Genomic DNA, 17,272 nt, shown 5'->3' on the forward strand with positions numbered 1-17,272 from the left:
CACCATGAAAGTGTTGTTGAATAATATAAATTAACAGCATTTTGGTACAGTAACTTATTTTTTAGTGTAGGACCAGAAAACTAAAAAGTCTTCTTTAGTTTTTAAAAGCTTGAAATTCTACCTTTCTTACTAGAACTTAGGACAAGCTCTTGTTATAACTTAGTAACTGAAACCTAGAGAAACAGATGAGAATGGGAGACTTTTAACTTGGAACCCTAGCTTTCTTCCTAGAACTTGAGAGAGAATTAGAGGGGATGAACTTAGATGTGAATTGGTGATTTGAGAGAATGAGAGCGTTAGGTGGATTAAGGGATTGAAAAGTAGCTATAGGTCTTAGAATTAGATCAAATGATGTCGCAAAGACATCGAATACATAGAAAAAGACTTATGTACCCTAAATAATTAACTAGCGAAAGTGATTTATGATTGGGACCTAGGGTATGTAGACCTTTCTATGGCTCGTACTGTTTAACCGTAGATCCAACTTCAGAAATTCATCGACTTTTCATCCATCCATTCTACGATTTGTCCAATTTCCTACGCCTTAAAGAATCAATAAACAGAACCCAATTTCAAGAACGAAATTCGCTAATCCTAGAATCCTTCTATGGAACCCATATATGACCCACATGACGGACTTCATCCCGCCCTATGCATTTGTAGGTCCAATATCAGAGTCTCAACATTTCTAAAACTCAACTCAACTACTTTGTTTATATGACCCATATTACTTCTTATAGTCTAGAGCTAAGACTCAGAGTTCCTAACAAGGACAAACATCTGAACTCTTCCTTTTCAATTCAACTTATAAACATCTTAAATGTTACATTAATGATAATGTTTCATGTCATATGACTAGTTATTCTTCTAGTTGTCGATCAGTTTGTCCCTTCTTTGATCAACTGTGAAAAAGTTTTTGTTGTTTGTAAAATTCAAGCTTCACCAAAAACTAGGGTAAAATATCCTAAATAGCTAATAAACAAGCTAGTTGTGTTGTTGATTCCTATTCTTCTATTATTGATTCTCTTTAATTTGCTGCCAATCTTTACCAGCATCTCACACTTATGATAGTAAAATTTTGTGGCATGTTAAATAAGGACATCTGCCTTTTGTAAAATGAAGAGTATCTCTACTAGACAACCTTTCACTTGTATCACATGTCTTATGGAAAGACAAACTAGTATACTTTTCTAGGGAATTACTAATGTTACCAACAAAAATTTTGAACTGCTACAAATTGACCTATGGGGATCATACCACATACCCACTTATGATGATTAAAATTATTTCCTGACAATGATGGATTAACAATAGTAGATCGACTTTGGCACATTACATCATATGCAAAAGTAATGCACTGCAAGTTATGGAAGCCTTCATATCTCTAAAAGAAGACAAATTTCAAACCAAAGATCAAACTTTAGAAAATTTCTTGAAAACAACAAATGTACTTCTTTTCCAATCAATTGCGTATGAGATATTGGATGACTTCATTCCTCCATTTCATTTTTTTTTGGAAACTTACATAAATATACTTCAATAAAAAAATATTTACCATTTATAGCAATAATATTTTTTTTACATGATCAGTTTTAATTCATTTATAATACAAGTTTAATACATATTACAAAGAACAATTCATTATTCACATACAATACAAGTTTTAATGATGAATAATACATTAATCACACATTTTTAATACATTTATAATACAATGTGCCAATTTTTTACCAAACAAACATAATATATTTCAAAGAACAATTATAATACATACATATTGCATGCATAATTCACTTTTAATTCATATTGCAGATTTCACAAAATATTGATATAAATGGTAATAGATTTAAAGTATCACTATAATCAGTAATTATTTATTAAAATGTACCAATGTATGTAAAAAGAGTTCGTTTTTTTTCTTCGCTTGTCAACCCCCATGTCAAATCGAGTCTCACTCTTATTTTTTTCTTTTCTTTTTCTTCTTATAGATTTTTAACTATTATTTAGACTAAAAACTTATTGGTAACAAATTTAAATATTTTTCTAAGAAAATTTAAAATTTTGAAATATCATCTACTTTTCATTTCATATAAATTAAAATTAGAAATCATAATATAAAAGAATTAATTAATTCCCAAACAATTGAACGAACTTAATTGAAATTGGATAAAAAGAATCTATGTAATACTTCCTAATCATCTCCTTAATTTATATCATTTTCATGAAACTCCAAAACTAGAAATGATAATTTTGAAAAATCATAATTCTTCGAAAATTTAAAAATTTTAAGTGAAATTTAGATATAAAAATTAAAATAATACCTATGAATCATCTTGAAATCTAATTGAGTTATCATATTGTTAAAATGTAATAAACTATTTAGATAAATTTAAAATTGAAGAGAGTTAGGAGATTGAGTTGTGGTAAAAAGTGACATTTAAAGTGAGAAGTTTCAATGATGATGAAAATGAATTTTTCAAGAAGGAAGAAAGAAAAAGAAAAAAATAATAACGAGAAAAAATTTAAATAATAAGAAAAACACGAAAATGTAATTTATAGCAAAATACTTGCAAAAATAAAATTACATTCATTTTTTTAGTTTGTTTACTCTAAGAGAGTGCATACACTCTCCATGCCAGCTGGACAAAAAGTGACGTAATAATATCAATGCAAATTTTTTAGGGGGGTAATAAACCACTTGCATAGTTTAGGTGTCTTTTTTATAAAAATTTTAGACAACTTCAGGTGTCACTTTATGTCTTTACTCTAGTATAAATAGTGATGTAGTTGATGATTGTAATCATCTTAAGTTTTCTTAAGTAGCATATAATAAACTTGAGCATTCTCTAAAGATACTATTTTGCTTCCATATTTCCTACAAATTGGTATCAGAACAGGTTTTCATTCTTAATCTTGGTTAAGTGAAAAAATAAATATGACATCCAAAACAAATGAAGGTGTTGATTCTTCAATTGATCTTACTCCATTTTTTGATGGAACTAATTTTGAATACTAGAAGATAAGAATGAGAACACATTTGAAAGCTGAAAGTTTGTAGACTATTGTTGCAAATGGATTTAAAGAGAAAGACAACCAAGGTGATCTTACAACAGCAGATATGAAAAATTTTGAGGCTACGTATCGTCATGATGCAAAAGCCTTGAGCAAAATCCAAATGGTAGTCTCAAGAGCATATTGTGCAAAAATTGCTACTTGTGAGACTGCAAATGAATCTTGGGATTCTATGAATATTGTAGTGTATGGTGACAAAAAGGTACAAACTATAAATCTTCAAACTCTTAGAAGAGAGTATCAAAATCTGAAGATGATAGAGCTGAAAAAATAGATGAATATTGCAAAAGAGTCATGAATATTGTTGATGAAATGAGAAATCATGGTGATACAATTTCTGACCAACAAATTGTGGAAAAAATTATAATTAGTGTCACAGACTAATATGAGTACATTGTTGCTACCACTGAGGAGATGAAAGATCTTTCCAAACTTTCTATCAAAGAGCTAGTTGGATCATTTTGTGCATACAAGAAGCAAAGGTTTTTTCGTGAAGATCAACCCAAAGAGCCAAAATTTTCAATCCAAAACAAATGAGAATTCTCAAAAATTTTCTCAAAAACCCAACAAAAGAAGATTTACAATCCAAAAAAAAGTAGAATCATGATGATTCTTCTAAGAAGGTTTAAGAAAAAGGTGAAAAAAGTACTATTTTTTTTGTAAAATATGCAAAAGGAATAATCACAATGCAGAAAAATGTTGGCACAAAGGCAAGCCTCAATGTAACTTTTGCAAAAAATTTGACCACATTGAGAATGATTGTTGCCTCAAGCAATAGGAGCAAACAAATATCTGTAAAAAACAGGAGGAAAATCTTTTCTTTGCTTTTCAATGTGATCTTTCAGAAAAAAGAAATGAATTGTATGTTGATAGTTGTTGTAGCAATCACATGAATGGAGATGAAAAAGTTTTTCTCTCAATTAATAACAACATCACTATTAAAGTGAGTATGGGGAATGGAGTCGTAGTTGATGGAAAAGGTAAAGATATCATTTCAATCAACATGAAAAAGAGCGGTAAGTAAATTAATGATGTTCATTATATTCCTGACTTGAAAGAAAATTTTCTTAGTGTTGGTCAACTCATGGAAAATAGTTATTCTCTTGTGTTTAAAGATAATTATTTCCATATTTATGACATAATTGAGCCAAATCAATTCATTGTTGAAGTAAAGGTGATAAAAATTAAACTTCATTTACAATTTCATTACAAAGCATTAAAAAATGAAGTTGTCGATGATTCATGGATTTAGCATGAAGGATTTTGTCACTTGAATTTTCATGGTTTGAAACTTCTCAAGAAAAAAGTCATATTGAATTTTCATTGTTAGAAACTTCTCAAGCAAAAAGACATGATGCCAGACCTTTCTGAGATACATACTTAGAATAAGCTAGATAATACTTCTATCACATCTTTAGATGTGTCAAATCAAGAAGAGGAAGAGGCAGATGTCCTCAAGGAGGAGAAATCTCATATTAAGACGATGTAGAACCACTTCAAAGATAAATAAAAAAAATGTAGTGAAATTTATCAAAGATGCAACTTTGTCGGTTTTAAGAAATAAAATAATGAGGAGGAAATAAAGCATGATATTTGAAAGAAAGCCTTGATAGGGAAAATTCGAAAGATTGAGAAAAATAACACAGGGGAGTGTGTGAGTGTATCCGAAGAGAGAGAAGTTGCAAGTCTAAAGTGGATTTGCAAAACCAAACTAAATAAAAAAAATATATTCAAAAACACAATAGAAAGGTGAAATTCACTTGCAATTATGCCAAACTGGAGGACAACTTGCTGACATCTTCACCACAACCCTTCCAAGTTAAAGGTTTTGCCATCATTGATAAGGCATTGGAGGTTTCAAGCAAATGGATTAACGGGGAGTGTTGGAATTAATGCATTCACTTCACACCTTGGTGTTTAGTATTTCAATATTGTCTCTTAGTTTCTCAAAAAGTCTTTAAAGATTTTTTAATACATGTATCTAGTAATTTGTGATACATTTATCTACTTAATTGTGCAAGAATTTTTGTTTTCTATTTTGAGTAGTATAAATAGTGATGTAGTTGATGACTGTAATCATCTCAAGTGGACTTAAGTATTCTATGATAAACTTAAGCATTCTCTAAATATACTATTTTCCTTCCATATTTTCTATAGTTGTAACAACTTCTCCCCAAAAGTAATATGGTAGACCCTTTGCTTTCTGTGAGCTTCTAGCCATTTCCACTACCGCCCAATTCTTTCGTTTGCCCGCCCCATTTTGTTCTTGTGTATATGGGGATTTAAGTCCCTTGCAAATTCTATTCTTATCACAAAATACATAATATTCTTTAGACAATAATTCACAACTTCTATCGGTATGGAGTGATTTTCTCTTCCTCCACATTGATTCTCTACTAATGCTTTAAACTTCTTGAAATTCTCAAAGGCTTCTAATTTGAACTTCGAGAAATAAACCCAGATAAAACGAATATACTCATCAGTAAACATAATAAAATATCGACTTTCACCTAGGGATTTCATTTTCTTGTCCCACACAACTCAGCATGCACAAGTTCAAGACAAGCTGTATCCCTCCACGATTTTCCTACCGCAAATGATTTTCTAGTTTCCTTCCCATAAATACATCCTTTACACAAGTCAAGTTCATTGATTTTTGGAAAGCCAATAACCATATCTTTTTGAACCAATGTTTCAACCGATTAACATTCAAGTGTCCATAATGTAAGTGCCACATATTAGTCTCATTCTTTCCTTAACAACTAAGGCAATATTTTCAAAACCTAAAATATCAAGGGAAAACATTTTTTTTAGTCATAGATACATGAGATATGGTGCCACCATATTTCTTATCTTTAGTATCACATGCTTGATCACCAAACACAACTAAGTACCCACTAGTTATTAATTGGCCAACACTTAACAGGTTGTAATCCAAAGTGGGAACATATTGCACGTCATATAAATGTTTCAGATTACCTTGGACAAATTTAATCTCAAAAGTACCTTTCCCTTGAACGTGCACTTGTTTGTCATCTCCTAGTCGCACCTCGCTTTTCCCTGACTCATCAAGATCTCTAAATAGAGACTTCAAAGTTGACATGTGATGGAAACATCGGCTATCAATGAACCACATAACATTCACACTTTCAGTTTGTTAGGGAATGAGTCATAAACAACTTACTTTATTTTTCCATACTTTGAGTGAAATTAGCTTCCTTCTGCTCGTCTTTCAGCTTTGTCCAACAATCAACTTCTCTATGGACGAATTTCTTGCAGTACTGATATTGAATTGTGCTCTTATATTGAATTGAATCACCAACGTAGTTTCTACCTTTGCCACCACAATGACCTCGTCCACGAATATTGCCTATGCTGTGTCCCCTACTAGACGAGTTTTTGTTTTTCCCTTGTAATAGATCTCACCCTTTACCTGGAAAGCCTTCTCGTGAACTTTCTCACAGGACCTATTTAGCCTATCATTATGAGCTAGCAAGGAACTCATTAATTTATGAAAAGAATAAGTAGAAGGGTCTTTATATTCCTCAATTGCAGTAAACATGTACAAATTTGGTGGTTAAGCTTCTTAATACTTTAGTCACAACAATTTGACTATCATTTTTTTCACCATAGAACATCATCCTATTAACACTAGCAGATATTCTAGACAAATAATCTTGCACAAATTCATTTTTGTTCATGAACACTGTTTCAAAATGACGTCGGAGAGTTTGTAATTTGACAGCAATTACCTTGTCATCACCGAAGTACTCTAGTTTCAGGATCTCCCATGCCTGATTCTAGGTTTTCCCAGTTGATTTTTAAGGTAAAATATATCATGAAGAGCTGTCTGGATCATGAAAGGAGCTTTCCGTCTCTTTTTCGATGTTCTTTCAGTTGGTTTGCATTTCCTTCCGAAATTCCAGTCACAACTATATCCCATAATTCTTGGAACTTGAAAAAAGTCTTTTTCTTAAGACTCCAAAACTGATAATTCCCCCTTCTAAAAATTGGAATCATGGGCTGAGATGATTCTGCTGTACCATTCCCTGTCATGGAATTTTTCTACCTTCTTCAAGAAAATCTCACAATTTAACTCTTTTTTTCTTACTTTACCAATCCCTGCTTGAGGAAAGAATGGATTCTAACCTTGATTTAAGCCTCTGCTACCACAATTGTTAGCACAGGAGGTAAATAAAGATAATACAATTAGAAGAAAATCAGAGAGAAACTTGACTATTCCTTACATCTCAGAAAACTAGCGTACAAGATTATAAATAAGACTTGTAAAACAACAAACTAAAATAGAAAGTAGAACACTATCCCATGACCTTATAATTGACTAACTCCAACTAAATTAGGACCCTAATACTGATAAATTGAATATGTAGAAGTCTCCTAAAAGTTACTGACAATAACCTAGTGACTTTTGAATCAGTCAAATAACACATGGTCAATAAAGTTGTACAACAACTTTTTCGAGTTGGATTATCCAACCCAAAGGATATCAGATCAACAAACACAATCTAAAGTATGCGACTAACTATTTTAAAATTTGTTTGAATCAACTAATTCAAACAACTTCAAATATTAATTACTACAATTAGAAGGGTTGCAAACAAGGGGAGCTCACAATTTAGAAAATATTTCTGGGTTGTAACATACAACGATTTCAAACATAATGACAACATATCCTAGAATTCGACAGATAAACCTCATTATTGATTCACAAAGTTGATTTTACGGTCATGATCTCTCGGCTTCTAATCTTTTACCACCATTAACAATCTAAGTATTTCGTTGTGTGGGGATAGAGATAAACCAATAGCGGAACATTAAGCTATCATCTTTCCTATGAATCAAACGAGGCATTAGGCATAATCTTATCCTATATACGAAATACTCTAAATTTTATCCTAGAATGAACACACTTCTCATATTCTTTGGTCTATCACTCTATTCATCTATCGAGTTCAAAAATCGGACAATAGGTTTAATTTAATGGTGATCAAATATAAAAATAGTTAAACAAGAATTCAAGCATAAATCACAAGAAAATCCATCTCATGATAGAAATAAATATTATTACATGCCAATAATCGTAGAAACAACCCTATAATAATGAAATTTAACTTCTCGTAGTTTTAATCATCATCAAATAATTTTCAAGGATCATAAAGTTTTTAACAAAATGAAAGAGTATAAAAAAAAAGCCTAGAGATAGTCAGCAAAATCGCCTAAATTGTATTCTCCCATTTTTCAAAAATTAAATGATAATAAAATAACATGGTTGAGATATTTATAGTACAAAATAAAAAACACGGGGTGAGAATCTGGCGTCCAGGTACGCAAGTCCATCGCTGAAAATTGTGAACGAATTGATCCACTCTGCGACGCGCTCCCATCGCGCACTCCGCTCCACTATTAAGCTAAAAAAATTTTAACATGATGGTTCCAGCTCCGCGATGTGCAGTTGTTCCCTCACAGTGTATATTTCCTATTTTTGGGTCATTCTTCTTAACAACTTTGACTTCTATTCTCCAGACATTTTGCATGGTGTCCTTTTTCCTTGCTTTTCACCCTGAAACATCTCATCATATTGATTAGAGGAGACACAATCAATGGACTCTAAAATTTCAGTTCCAATTAGAAATTTGCAAAGTTAGGTGTATACATAGAATAAATTTGTTATTACCCTATGATTGTTTACCAACTTGGGTTTTGACAGACAACAACTATTGAAGACCATTTTATATGAATGTGAACCTGATTCTTGTAGCGAAGCAATCTTGAATCCTTCTTGACAAATGACACTGACACAATTATTTGAAGCCTTGTGCACAAATGACCGAAGGGAAAAACGTTATTAAAAATAAGTGGGTGTACGAAATTATGCACAAAGAATATGGGAGTGTAGTAAAAATCAAAGTTATGTTTGTTTTAAAATGATATACTCAATAGGCTCGTAATATAGATTATACAAATACATTCTCTCCTATAACCAAGATGACTCTTGTTATGATTCAAAATATTCATTTTCAAAATGTGAAAAATAATGTTTTTGTGTATGTATCAAGTGGATTTGCAAATCTTATTTGAACTTTGATCACTCAATTAATATTCTTATCCTTAATAAAATATACTATGACATTAATTATGTATAATTGATTAATTAGTTATCTTGTTTATCTTTACTCAGTTTCCATTCATTAATTAAAAACTTCCGGCTAAATATCATAGTTTAAATTAATGCTAGATTTTATACATCTTTCGTCCATTTTTATCATTATATTAAAAGTATTTTTTTCATAGTTCAATTAAATAATTAAGAGATAATATATATATATTGGATAAGAAATTTTGCTCCGCCACTGCAAATTATGGAGAGTGAAATAAGAAGAAAATATTTTAATTATAATAGAATGGGTTAATTTAAACTTAGCAATTATATAACTCAACCAATCCACATATATTTTCTAAAAGATTATTCTAACCATACTATTTCATTGTCATCCCTACTTCCCATTGATTTTATTAGATTTGATTGTGTAGTTAATAAGTGTAGGTTTCTTGGATAAGTTAATTGATGAAAATTGAATTTTATCAATTTCTTTTGGTGCAACTTGTGTTGTCTTTGTACCATTATTTAGTCCTTTTCATCTATACTACAATAAAGTAACAATTAATAAGTACTAACTCCTATAAATTTGAGTGTTCTAGTTTTTTTTAGTACAAAGTTTAATAAATAAGAACGAAAACTTTTGAAATATATGGTTAAACTAAAGATATGTGTAATTTTTCAAATTTTGTAGCTTTAAGCTTACAAGATAGAATACAAGAATTTTAAAGTTAATAAATATATAGAAAGATATATTATTTTTGAAAAATATCAAAAAATAAAAGTGAAACACTTAAATCTAGATTGAGGAAGTATCTATGTTCTAACATAGTTATTTGGGATAAGGCACAAGTACCCTCTAGACTATGACCGAAGTATCAGAGACATATTTTAACTAAACTAAGATACTATTACTCCCCGGAATTCATTTTTTTATAACTTTATTCACTTTCTTGGCTTATACGAAGACAAAATTTACCTTACTTCAATATATTCATGAAATGGTAGTCCTATTTTGCATTGTAAATAAATAAAATAAGTCGTGTAGAAACTTACTCTTTTATCAGTGGGTTACCCACTTGGGGGGCCCTTTTACACCCACCTTTACTTTTTTTCTTTAATTATTGAATTGAGAAAGTAACAAGTCTTTGTCTTCTTGTTGAGTTAAGCGTTAAACGTATATCAAGTCGTGCGATCATGTGTTCTGTTCTCTATATTGATTATTGGGTTAGTGAAATGTGATTGATAAAGTTTAATAGTCTCTAATCAAAATATAGGATAAATTTAATTGTCTTTTTTCTCATAATTTATTTTCGTAGTTAAACAGATACACCTACATCCTGACATAAATGTGTGGGTCCACCTCTATTTACAGTCCCATTTAATGAATAGATACTAGTTTGTACTATTGAAAGTAACAACTAGCAAAGAGAGAAATCAGTGGTAAAAATTCTTTAAAAAATCATATTGTGTTTCCATGTTTTGGTTTGCAGAGAAATGCAGGTTGGTGGTTCATTTATCTCTTCATCTATGAATATTCTCTTTGATAGGCTTGCATCTCAGGGTGAGCTGCTCAAGATGGTTCATAAGCATAAGAATGATGTTCGGATCTCAAAGAAGCTGAGAATGACTTTGCTTGGTCTTTTAGCTGTTCTAAGTGATAAAGAGAATAAGCAGACATTAAATAAATATGTTAGCTAGTGGATTGATAAGTTTCGACAAGTTGTCGACGGTGTTGAAAACTTAATGGAACAAGTGATGATTTTTTCCTTAAAATAAAGGACAAGTTGGAAGACACTATTGAAACATTAAAGGATTTGCAAGAGAAAATTGGTGACCTTAGATTAAAGGAGCAATTTGGTTTGACGAAGCAAGAAACTAGAACACCTACAACTTCTTTTGTTGATGATTGTGATATCTTTGGTAGGCACAAGGAAATAGAGGATTTGATTAAGCGTTTATTGTCTGAAGATGCAAATGGAAAAAAATCTGACTGTAGTTCCTATTGTTGGAATGGGCGGCATGGGTAAGATAACACTTGCTAAAGCCGTTTACAATGATGAGAAGGTGAAAGACCATTTTGATTTGAAAGCTTGATTTTTTTTCCTGAGGCATATGATGCTTTGAAAATGTAAAAAGGGTTACTTCAAGAAATTGGCTTAAATGTTGATGACAACCTTAATCAACTACAAGTCAAATTGAAGGAAATCATAAGGAAAAAAGGTTTTTGTTGTCCTTGATGATGTGCGGAATGATAACTATAATGAGTGGGATGACTTGAGAAATACTTTTGTACAAAGAGATTTCGGAAGTAAGATCATTGTAACTACATATAAGGAGAATGTTTCCTTGATTATGGGTGGAGGAGCAATCAACATGGGAACTCTATCTAGTGAAGTCTCTTGGGCTTTATTCAAACGACATTCACTAGAAAACAGGGATCATGAGTAATATACAAAATTTGAAGAGATTGGAAGAAAAATTGCTGACAAGTGCAAAGGATTGCTTTTAGCTCTAAAGGCACTTGCTGATATTTTCCGTTGCAAATTAGAGGTTGATGATTAGAGAGACATTTTAAGAAGAAAATTTTTGGGAGATTCCAAATTGTTTGATTGGTATATTACCAGTGTTGATGTTGAGTTACAATGATCTTCCTGTACATTTGAAGCATTTTTCTGTTTATTGTTCAATATATCCCAAAGATTATCGATTCTACAAAGACCAAGTTATTCACTTGTGGATTGCTAATGGTATTGTACAAAAAATTCATTCAGGTAATCAATCCTTTCATGAGTTGATATCAAAATCACTATTCGATATGGTTCCAACGTCTTGTGAAGGAGACGTAGAGAAATTCTTAATGCATGACCTTGTGAGTGATTTGACCCAATTGCATCTTCAAAACTTTGTATTAGGTTATAAGAGAATGAAGGATCTCAAATGTTGGAACAAAGTCGACATATTTCCTATTCCATGGGAACATATGATGAATTTGAGAAATTGAAACTACTCTCCGAATCGGAGCAACTGAGGACATTGCTTCCAGTCAATACTTTTTACTCATTTCATCTAAGCAAGAGGATGCTGCATCACAATTGACAAGACTAACATCCTTAAGGGCATTATCATTGTCAGTTACACATTTGTGGAGTTGCGGGATAAAAATTAGAGTTTCCTGAGATTTTTGGACCTTTCCTCAACAAAGATTAAAAAGTTGCCAGATTTCATTTGTGTACTGTATATTTTGGAGACACTTCTCTTGTCACGTTGTTGTAATCTTAAGGAGCTACCGTTGCAGATAGACAAGTTGATTAACTTGCATCATCTTTACATAAGCTACAGTTCTTGCTTGAATATTCCTCTACCTGTGAGCAAGTTGAAAAGTCTCCATGTGCTAGTGGGAGCCAAGTTTCTTCTAGGCGGTCCTTGTGGATTCAGCATGGAAGATTTTTGTGAACTGCATAACTTGTATGGATCTCTATCAATTCTAGAGTTGCAAAATGTGGTTGATAGAAGGGAAGCTGTGAACGCAAAGATGAGGGAGAAGAATCATGTTGAGAAGTTATCTTTGGAGTGGAGTAGAAGAAGTATTGCTGAAAATTCACAAACCGAAAGAGACATAGTTGATGAGGTACGGCCACACACAAACATAAAAGCAGTCGAAATCACCAAATATAGGGGGACAAAATTTCCAAATGGTTAGCTGATCCTTTGTTTCTTAAGATGGTGGAATTATATCTTAGGCACTACAAGGACTGTAATTCCTCGCCCCCACTAGGACAACTCCCTTGTCTGAAATTTCTTTCCATTAGAGGTATGCATGGAATAACAGAGGTGACAGAAGAATTCTATTGCAGTTCCGCCTCCAAAAGGCCTTTTAACTCTCTTGAGAAGCTTGTATTTGAAGATATGCCCAAAGTGGAAAAATTGGCACATATAGGAAATAGAGAGTTCCCTACACGTTGAAGCTTTCAATTCAAAATTGCCCGAAGTTGATGGGGAAGTTACCTGAAAATCTTACTTCTCTAGCAGAATTGATAATTTCAAGATGTCATGCACTTGATTTGGATATGTCCCAGCTTGAGGGAATGAAACAGATTGTTGAATTAGATATTAGTAATTGTAACTCTCTTACCTCCTTATATTTTAGCATTCTGCCAAGTACCTTGAAGACAATACGGATATCTCATTGCCAAAAATTGATATTGAAGGAGCCACTATGTGAGATGAGTTATTGTAATATGTTTCTGGAGGAATTGAGTCTGAGAGAATGTGATGATATATCACCTGAGTTTGTCCCAGGAGCACACAAATTGAAAGTTTCCTGTTGCTCCAATCTTAGTAGGTTTATGATTCCTACTGCCACTGAAATAGTCAATTTGACGAGTTGTCGGAATCTTGAAAAACTTTTGGTACCATGTGGAGGGATCCATATAACATATTTGAATGTTTGGGATTGTTTAAAGCTGAAGTGGCTGCCAGAGCGTATGCAGGAACTCCTTCCATCTCTTAAGATAATACAAATGTGGGATTGTGGAGAAACAAAGTCCATTCTTGAAGGAGGATTGCTCTTCAATTTACAACAACTTGTAATCAGTCATTGCATGGAACTGGTAAATGGATGAAAAGAGTGGCTTTTACCGAGACTCATAGAGTTAAATATCCAAAATTATGACAGTGACCAAGAGATGGAACATTGACATTTGGAGTTACCTTTCTCTATTACAAGACTTAGCATACACAATTTGAAAACATTAAGGAGCCAAGATCGCAAAAGTCTCACCTCTCTTCAATATGTACATACTGCTCTTTTACCTCAAATTCAGTCAATGTTGGAAGAAGGGTGGATTCACTCTTCTGTTTCTGAGCTAAATTTATGTTACCATGATGAGCTCCATTCACTACATCTTTGGCACCTCACTTTGCTTCAACGTCTAGACATCTGGAAGTGCCCTAATCTCCAATCACTTTCCGAATCAGCACTGCCTTCCTCTCTCTCTGAGCTGACCATCTATGCATACCCTAAGCTCCAATTACTTTCGGAATCAGCTTATCACTCTTCCCTCTTCAAATTAACTATTTACTACTGCCCATCGCTCACATCACTACTAGAATTTGACAAGGGGGAATACTGGCCAAATATTGCTCAAATTCCAAACATAGTGATCGATTATAAATACTTGTAAAGATTACAACAAATGGTACTCTAAACTTTTATATTTTTGTTTACTTCACATTGTTTTTTTCCTAATTCTTTTTTTCTTATATCTTGTCGAGCAGTGTGGAGCATCTATTGCTCAAAGAATGTCTACTCACAGAAAATTGCTCATATTTCCACCATAAATGTTGATTGGGAGAACCAATAATGATTAAAATAAGTGGTGCTTCGACAGATGTAAGTTATTATATTTCTTTAGTTCATTTCATTATTGGTTAGTTCTTTTTCAGTTAAATCTTTTTGACTAGTGTGATCCTCTATTGCTTCTATGAAATCAATAAAATATATGTAGATTTTTAAAAGAAATCTTATTATCTTAATATATGTCAACATCAAAACAATTCATTTATTCTTGTGAAAATTCTCAGTTGTTGTCTTAGTTGACTATTAAGACTCACTTTTCTTGTCTATTAACCTATCTTCTCGCTCAAATCTTGTAGACTGAAATATTTTTTATCATCATGAAAGTTCTGTTCATAGAAGTCGATGGAGAATACATTCAATGATTAAAACAAATGGTGCTCTCACGGATGTATTTTGGTAACATTATATGTAAGCTTGTTACCGCTCTAGCTCAATTTGTACAAGGAAAGTTCTGATGCAATTCTATATTGACTATATTGTTTCTTGAATGTGGTCTAAAAGCAAAGTGTAAGTGAATAAAAATAGTTTCACAGTTTTGTCGCTAACCATAAATGTTTAATTAGTTTATGCTTTGAACTATTTATACAGAAACCTGTCTAATCATTGGAATGATGTATATCTTTAATTCGATATTACTGACATTTAGTATTATTTTCAGAATATAAAGTAATTCCTTGATATTCGTTTGCGTTGTGTGTTGCAAGTGGTTATATGTAAAATTCATGAATGTTGCAGCCAATGAGTTCACCAACAAGTAAATACTCAATTTTGATCCACATCTGAAAAAAGGATTGATAAACAAACTTCCTGGACTCGTAGCTCCGGTATTTACAAAAAACCACTTTTAGCAAACATTCAAAAGTCCTAATTTTTCAATCAACTTTGTAAACTGATCAAATATGACTTGAGGATACTACTAAGTGGGGTAAAACGGTAATTTTCAAAAAATGACCTTTAGGGTCGCTTATAATCTAATGGGGTCAAAGTTTACAAAAGTTTTTTGATTGACATGAAATTAACTCCTAAAATTTCAGCATCTTAAGGGTGTGCTTGGTTTGAAGAAATTTTTTTTTGAATATTCTCATGTATATTTGAGTAAAAATTTTTCCAACTCAACTCATTTTCCACAAATTTAAGGAAAATGACTTCCCTTCAAAAATTAAGGAAAATATTTTCCTTCCATCCAAACACACCCTTAGTTATGCTGACATTTCATAAAAGGTGTGACAAATTAAATTGTTTTTGTGTACAATGGCTGTAAGTAGACAATAAATTCCTAATTCTGTTTAGTGCATCAAAGAATATATATCATGGAACTCAGAATATAACTTTCTACCAGAAGCAAACTCATGATCTTCACCAGTAATTTCTAGTGGACTGCATCCCGGTTCTTTCGCTATATGTTTCTCTTCCATTGATATCCTTCCATCCAAAGCTTCTTCAAACAAGCCTGAGGTTGCATATATATTTTCCATCAATACATAGCCACTGTTTTCATTTGGATCCAACTCAAGCAAATTCTCAGGTGATCATCTGGCCAATTCCATGTTCTTGTGGCTCCTACAAGCCGATAACAAAGAACCCCATATGACAACATCAAGTTCCATTTTCATACTTTTTATAACTTCTTTTGCTACTTCAACTAGTCCTGTTCGACCAAGAATATTGACAATACAACCACATTGCTTGATTGATGGTTCAATACCATATTCCATTTTCATTAATTGAAAAGTAGTATTTCGCTTTATCTACCAATCCTGAGTGATTGCACGCGGTTAGTACATTGATGAAAGTCACAGAATCCGGTTTCAGAATTGAGCATTGTAGACTTGCGAATATCTTAATTGCATCATCCTCTAATCCATTAGTATCTAAGCCCAAAATCATAGAGTTCCAAGAAGACAACCCTTCATTTGAGAGACTTACAAAAACATGCGACGCCATGTCAAAGTTTCCACAATTGCAATACATGTCTATAATTGCAGTAACAATAATAACATTCAACTCCACATTGTTCTTCTTAACATACATGTAAATCCAATTCCCTTTATCAAGTGCTCCTAAGTGTCCACAAGCATTCAACAAGCTCACCAAAGTGAATTCACTAGGCTTAGTATTTTCCTCTTTCATTGTGCTAAATAGTCCCATGCTTCATTCCACTTCCCATTTCTAACAAACAACTTATTATACTATTCCAAGAAACATCATTTCAAGTTGGTATTTTAGCAAACACCCTCCAACAATCATCTATTTCTCCCAATTTATCTAGTCCCATGATCATGGAATTCCAAGAAACAACATCCTCAATCTCGTCCTCATCAAATTATTTCCTTGCTTCAACCAAAATACCACAACTTACATACATATACAACAGATTATTTCATATGAATGTGTCAAATTATAGGCCTAGTTTGATGATTCTACCATGAATTTGAGCTCCATTTATCACAAGACTACCTCGAGCATATGCCTTAAAGACCGAATGTTAATTAAGCATGTGTGGTTGCACTTGTGAATTGTTCAACATTTCAATGAAAATATGAATTACATATTTTAGAGTCGAACTCTCTAAGAAACCTCTAATGATAGTATTCCAATTGCAAAGAGTTGGATTTTCTATGTGAGTGAAAACCAAGTTTGCATAATTGATGTCACCATTAGGGGGAGACTTGGCTGAAAATGCAAGGACGTGGCTAGATGCTATTTTGTTCTTGATTAGA

General features: G+C 32.3%; 1 protein-coding gene and 1 pseudogene across 1 annotated transcript; one reads left to right on the plus strand and one right to left on the minus strand.

Annotated features, from left to right (window-relative positions):
- Window positions 1-10,577: 10,577 nt before the first annotated feature.
- Window positions 10,578-15,097, plus strand: LOC101263782 (putative disease resistance RPP13-like protein 1; annotated as a pseudogene).
- Window positions 15,098-15,838: 741 nt separating this feature from the next.
- On the minus strand, window positions 15,839-16,682 carry LOC101263484 (pentatricopeptide repeat-containing protein At2g42920, chloroplastic-like). The gene is made up of 2 exons (XM_069290995.1): window positions 16,258-16,682; window positions 15,839-16,040 (listed from the first exon to the last, which is right to left on the minus strand). The coding sequence occupies exons 1-2, from the start codon at window positions 16,680-16,682 to the stop codon at window positions 15,839-15,841; spliced, it is 627 nt and encodes a 208-aa protein (XP_069147096.1).
- Window positions 16,683-17,272: the final 590 nt, after the last annotated feature.

Source organism: Solanum lycopersicum, chromosome 11, assembly GCF_036512215.1.
Source record: "Solanum lycopersicum chromosome 11, SLM_r2.1".
Taxonomy (NCBI): domain Eukaryota; kingdom Viridiplantae; phylum Streptophyta; class Magnoliopsida; order Solanales; family Solanaceae; genus Solanum; species Solanum lycopersicum.

Excerpts from the sequence above, each read along its gene's own strand:
- LOC101263484 (XM_069290995.1), bottom strand. The coding sequence starts at position 16,682 with ATGAAAGAGGAAAATACTAAGCCTAGTGAATTCACTTTGGTGAGCTTG. Across the intron at positions 16,041-16,257 it reads ATTAATGAAAATGGAATATG|TGGCTATGTATTGATGGAAA; the intron begins GTATTGAACCAT and ends AAATGAAAACAG.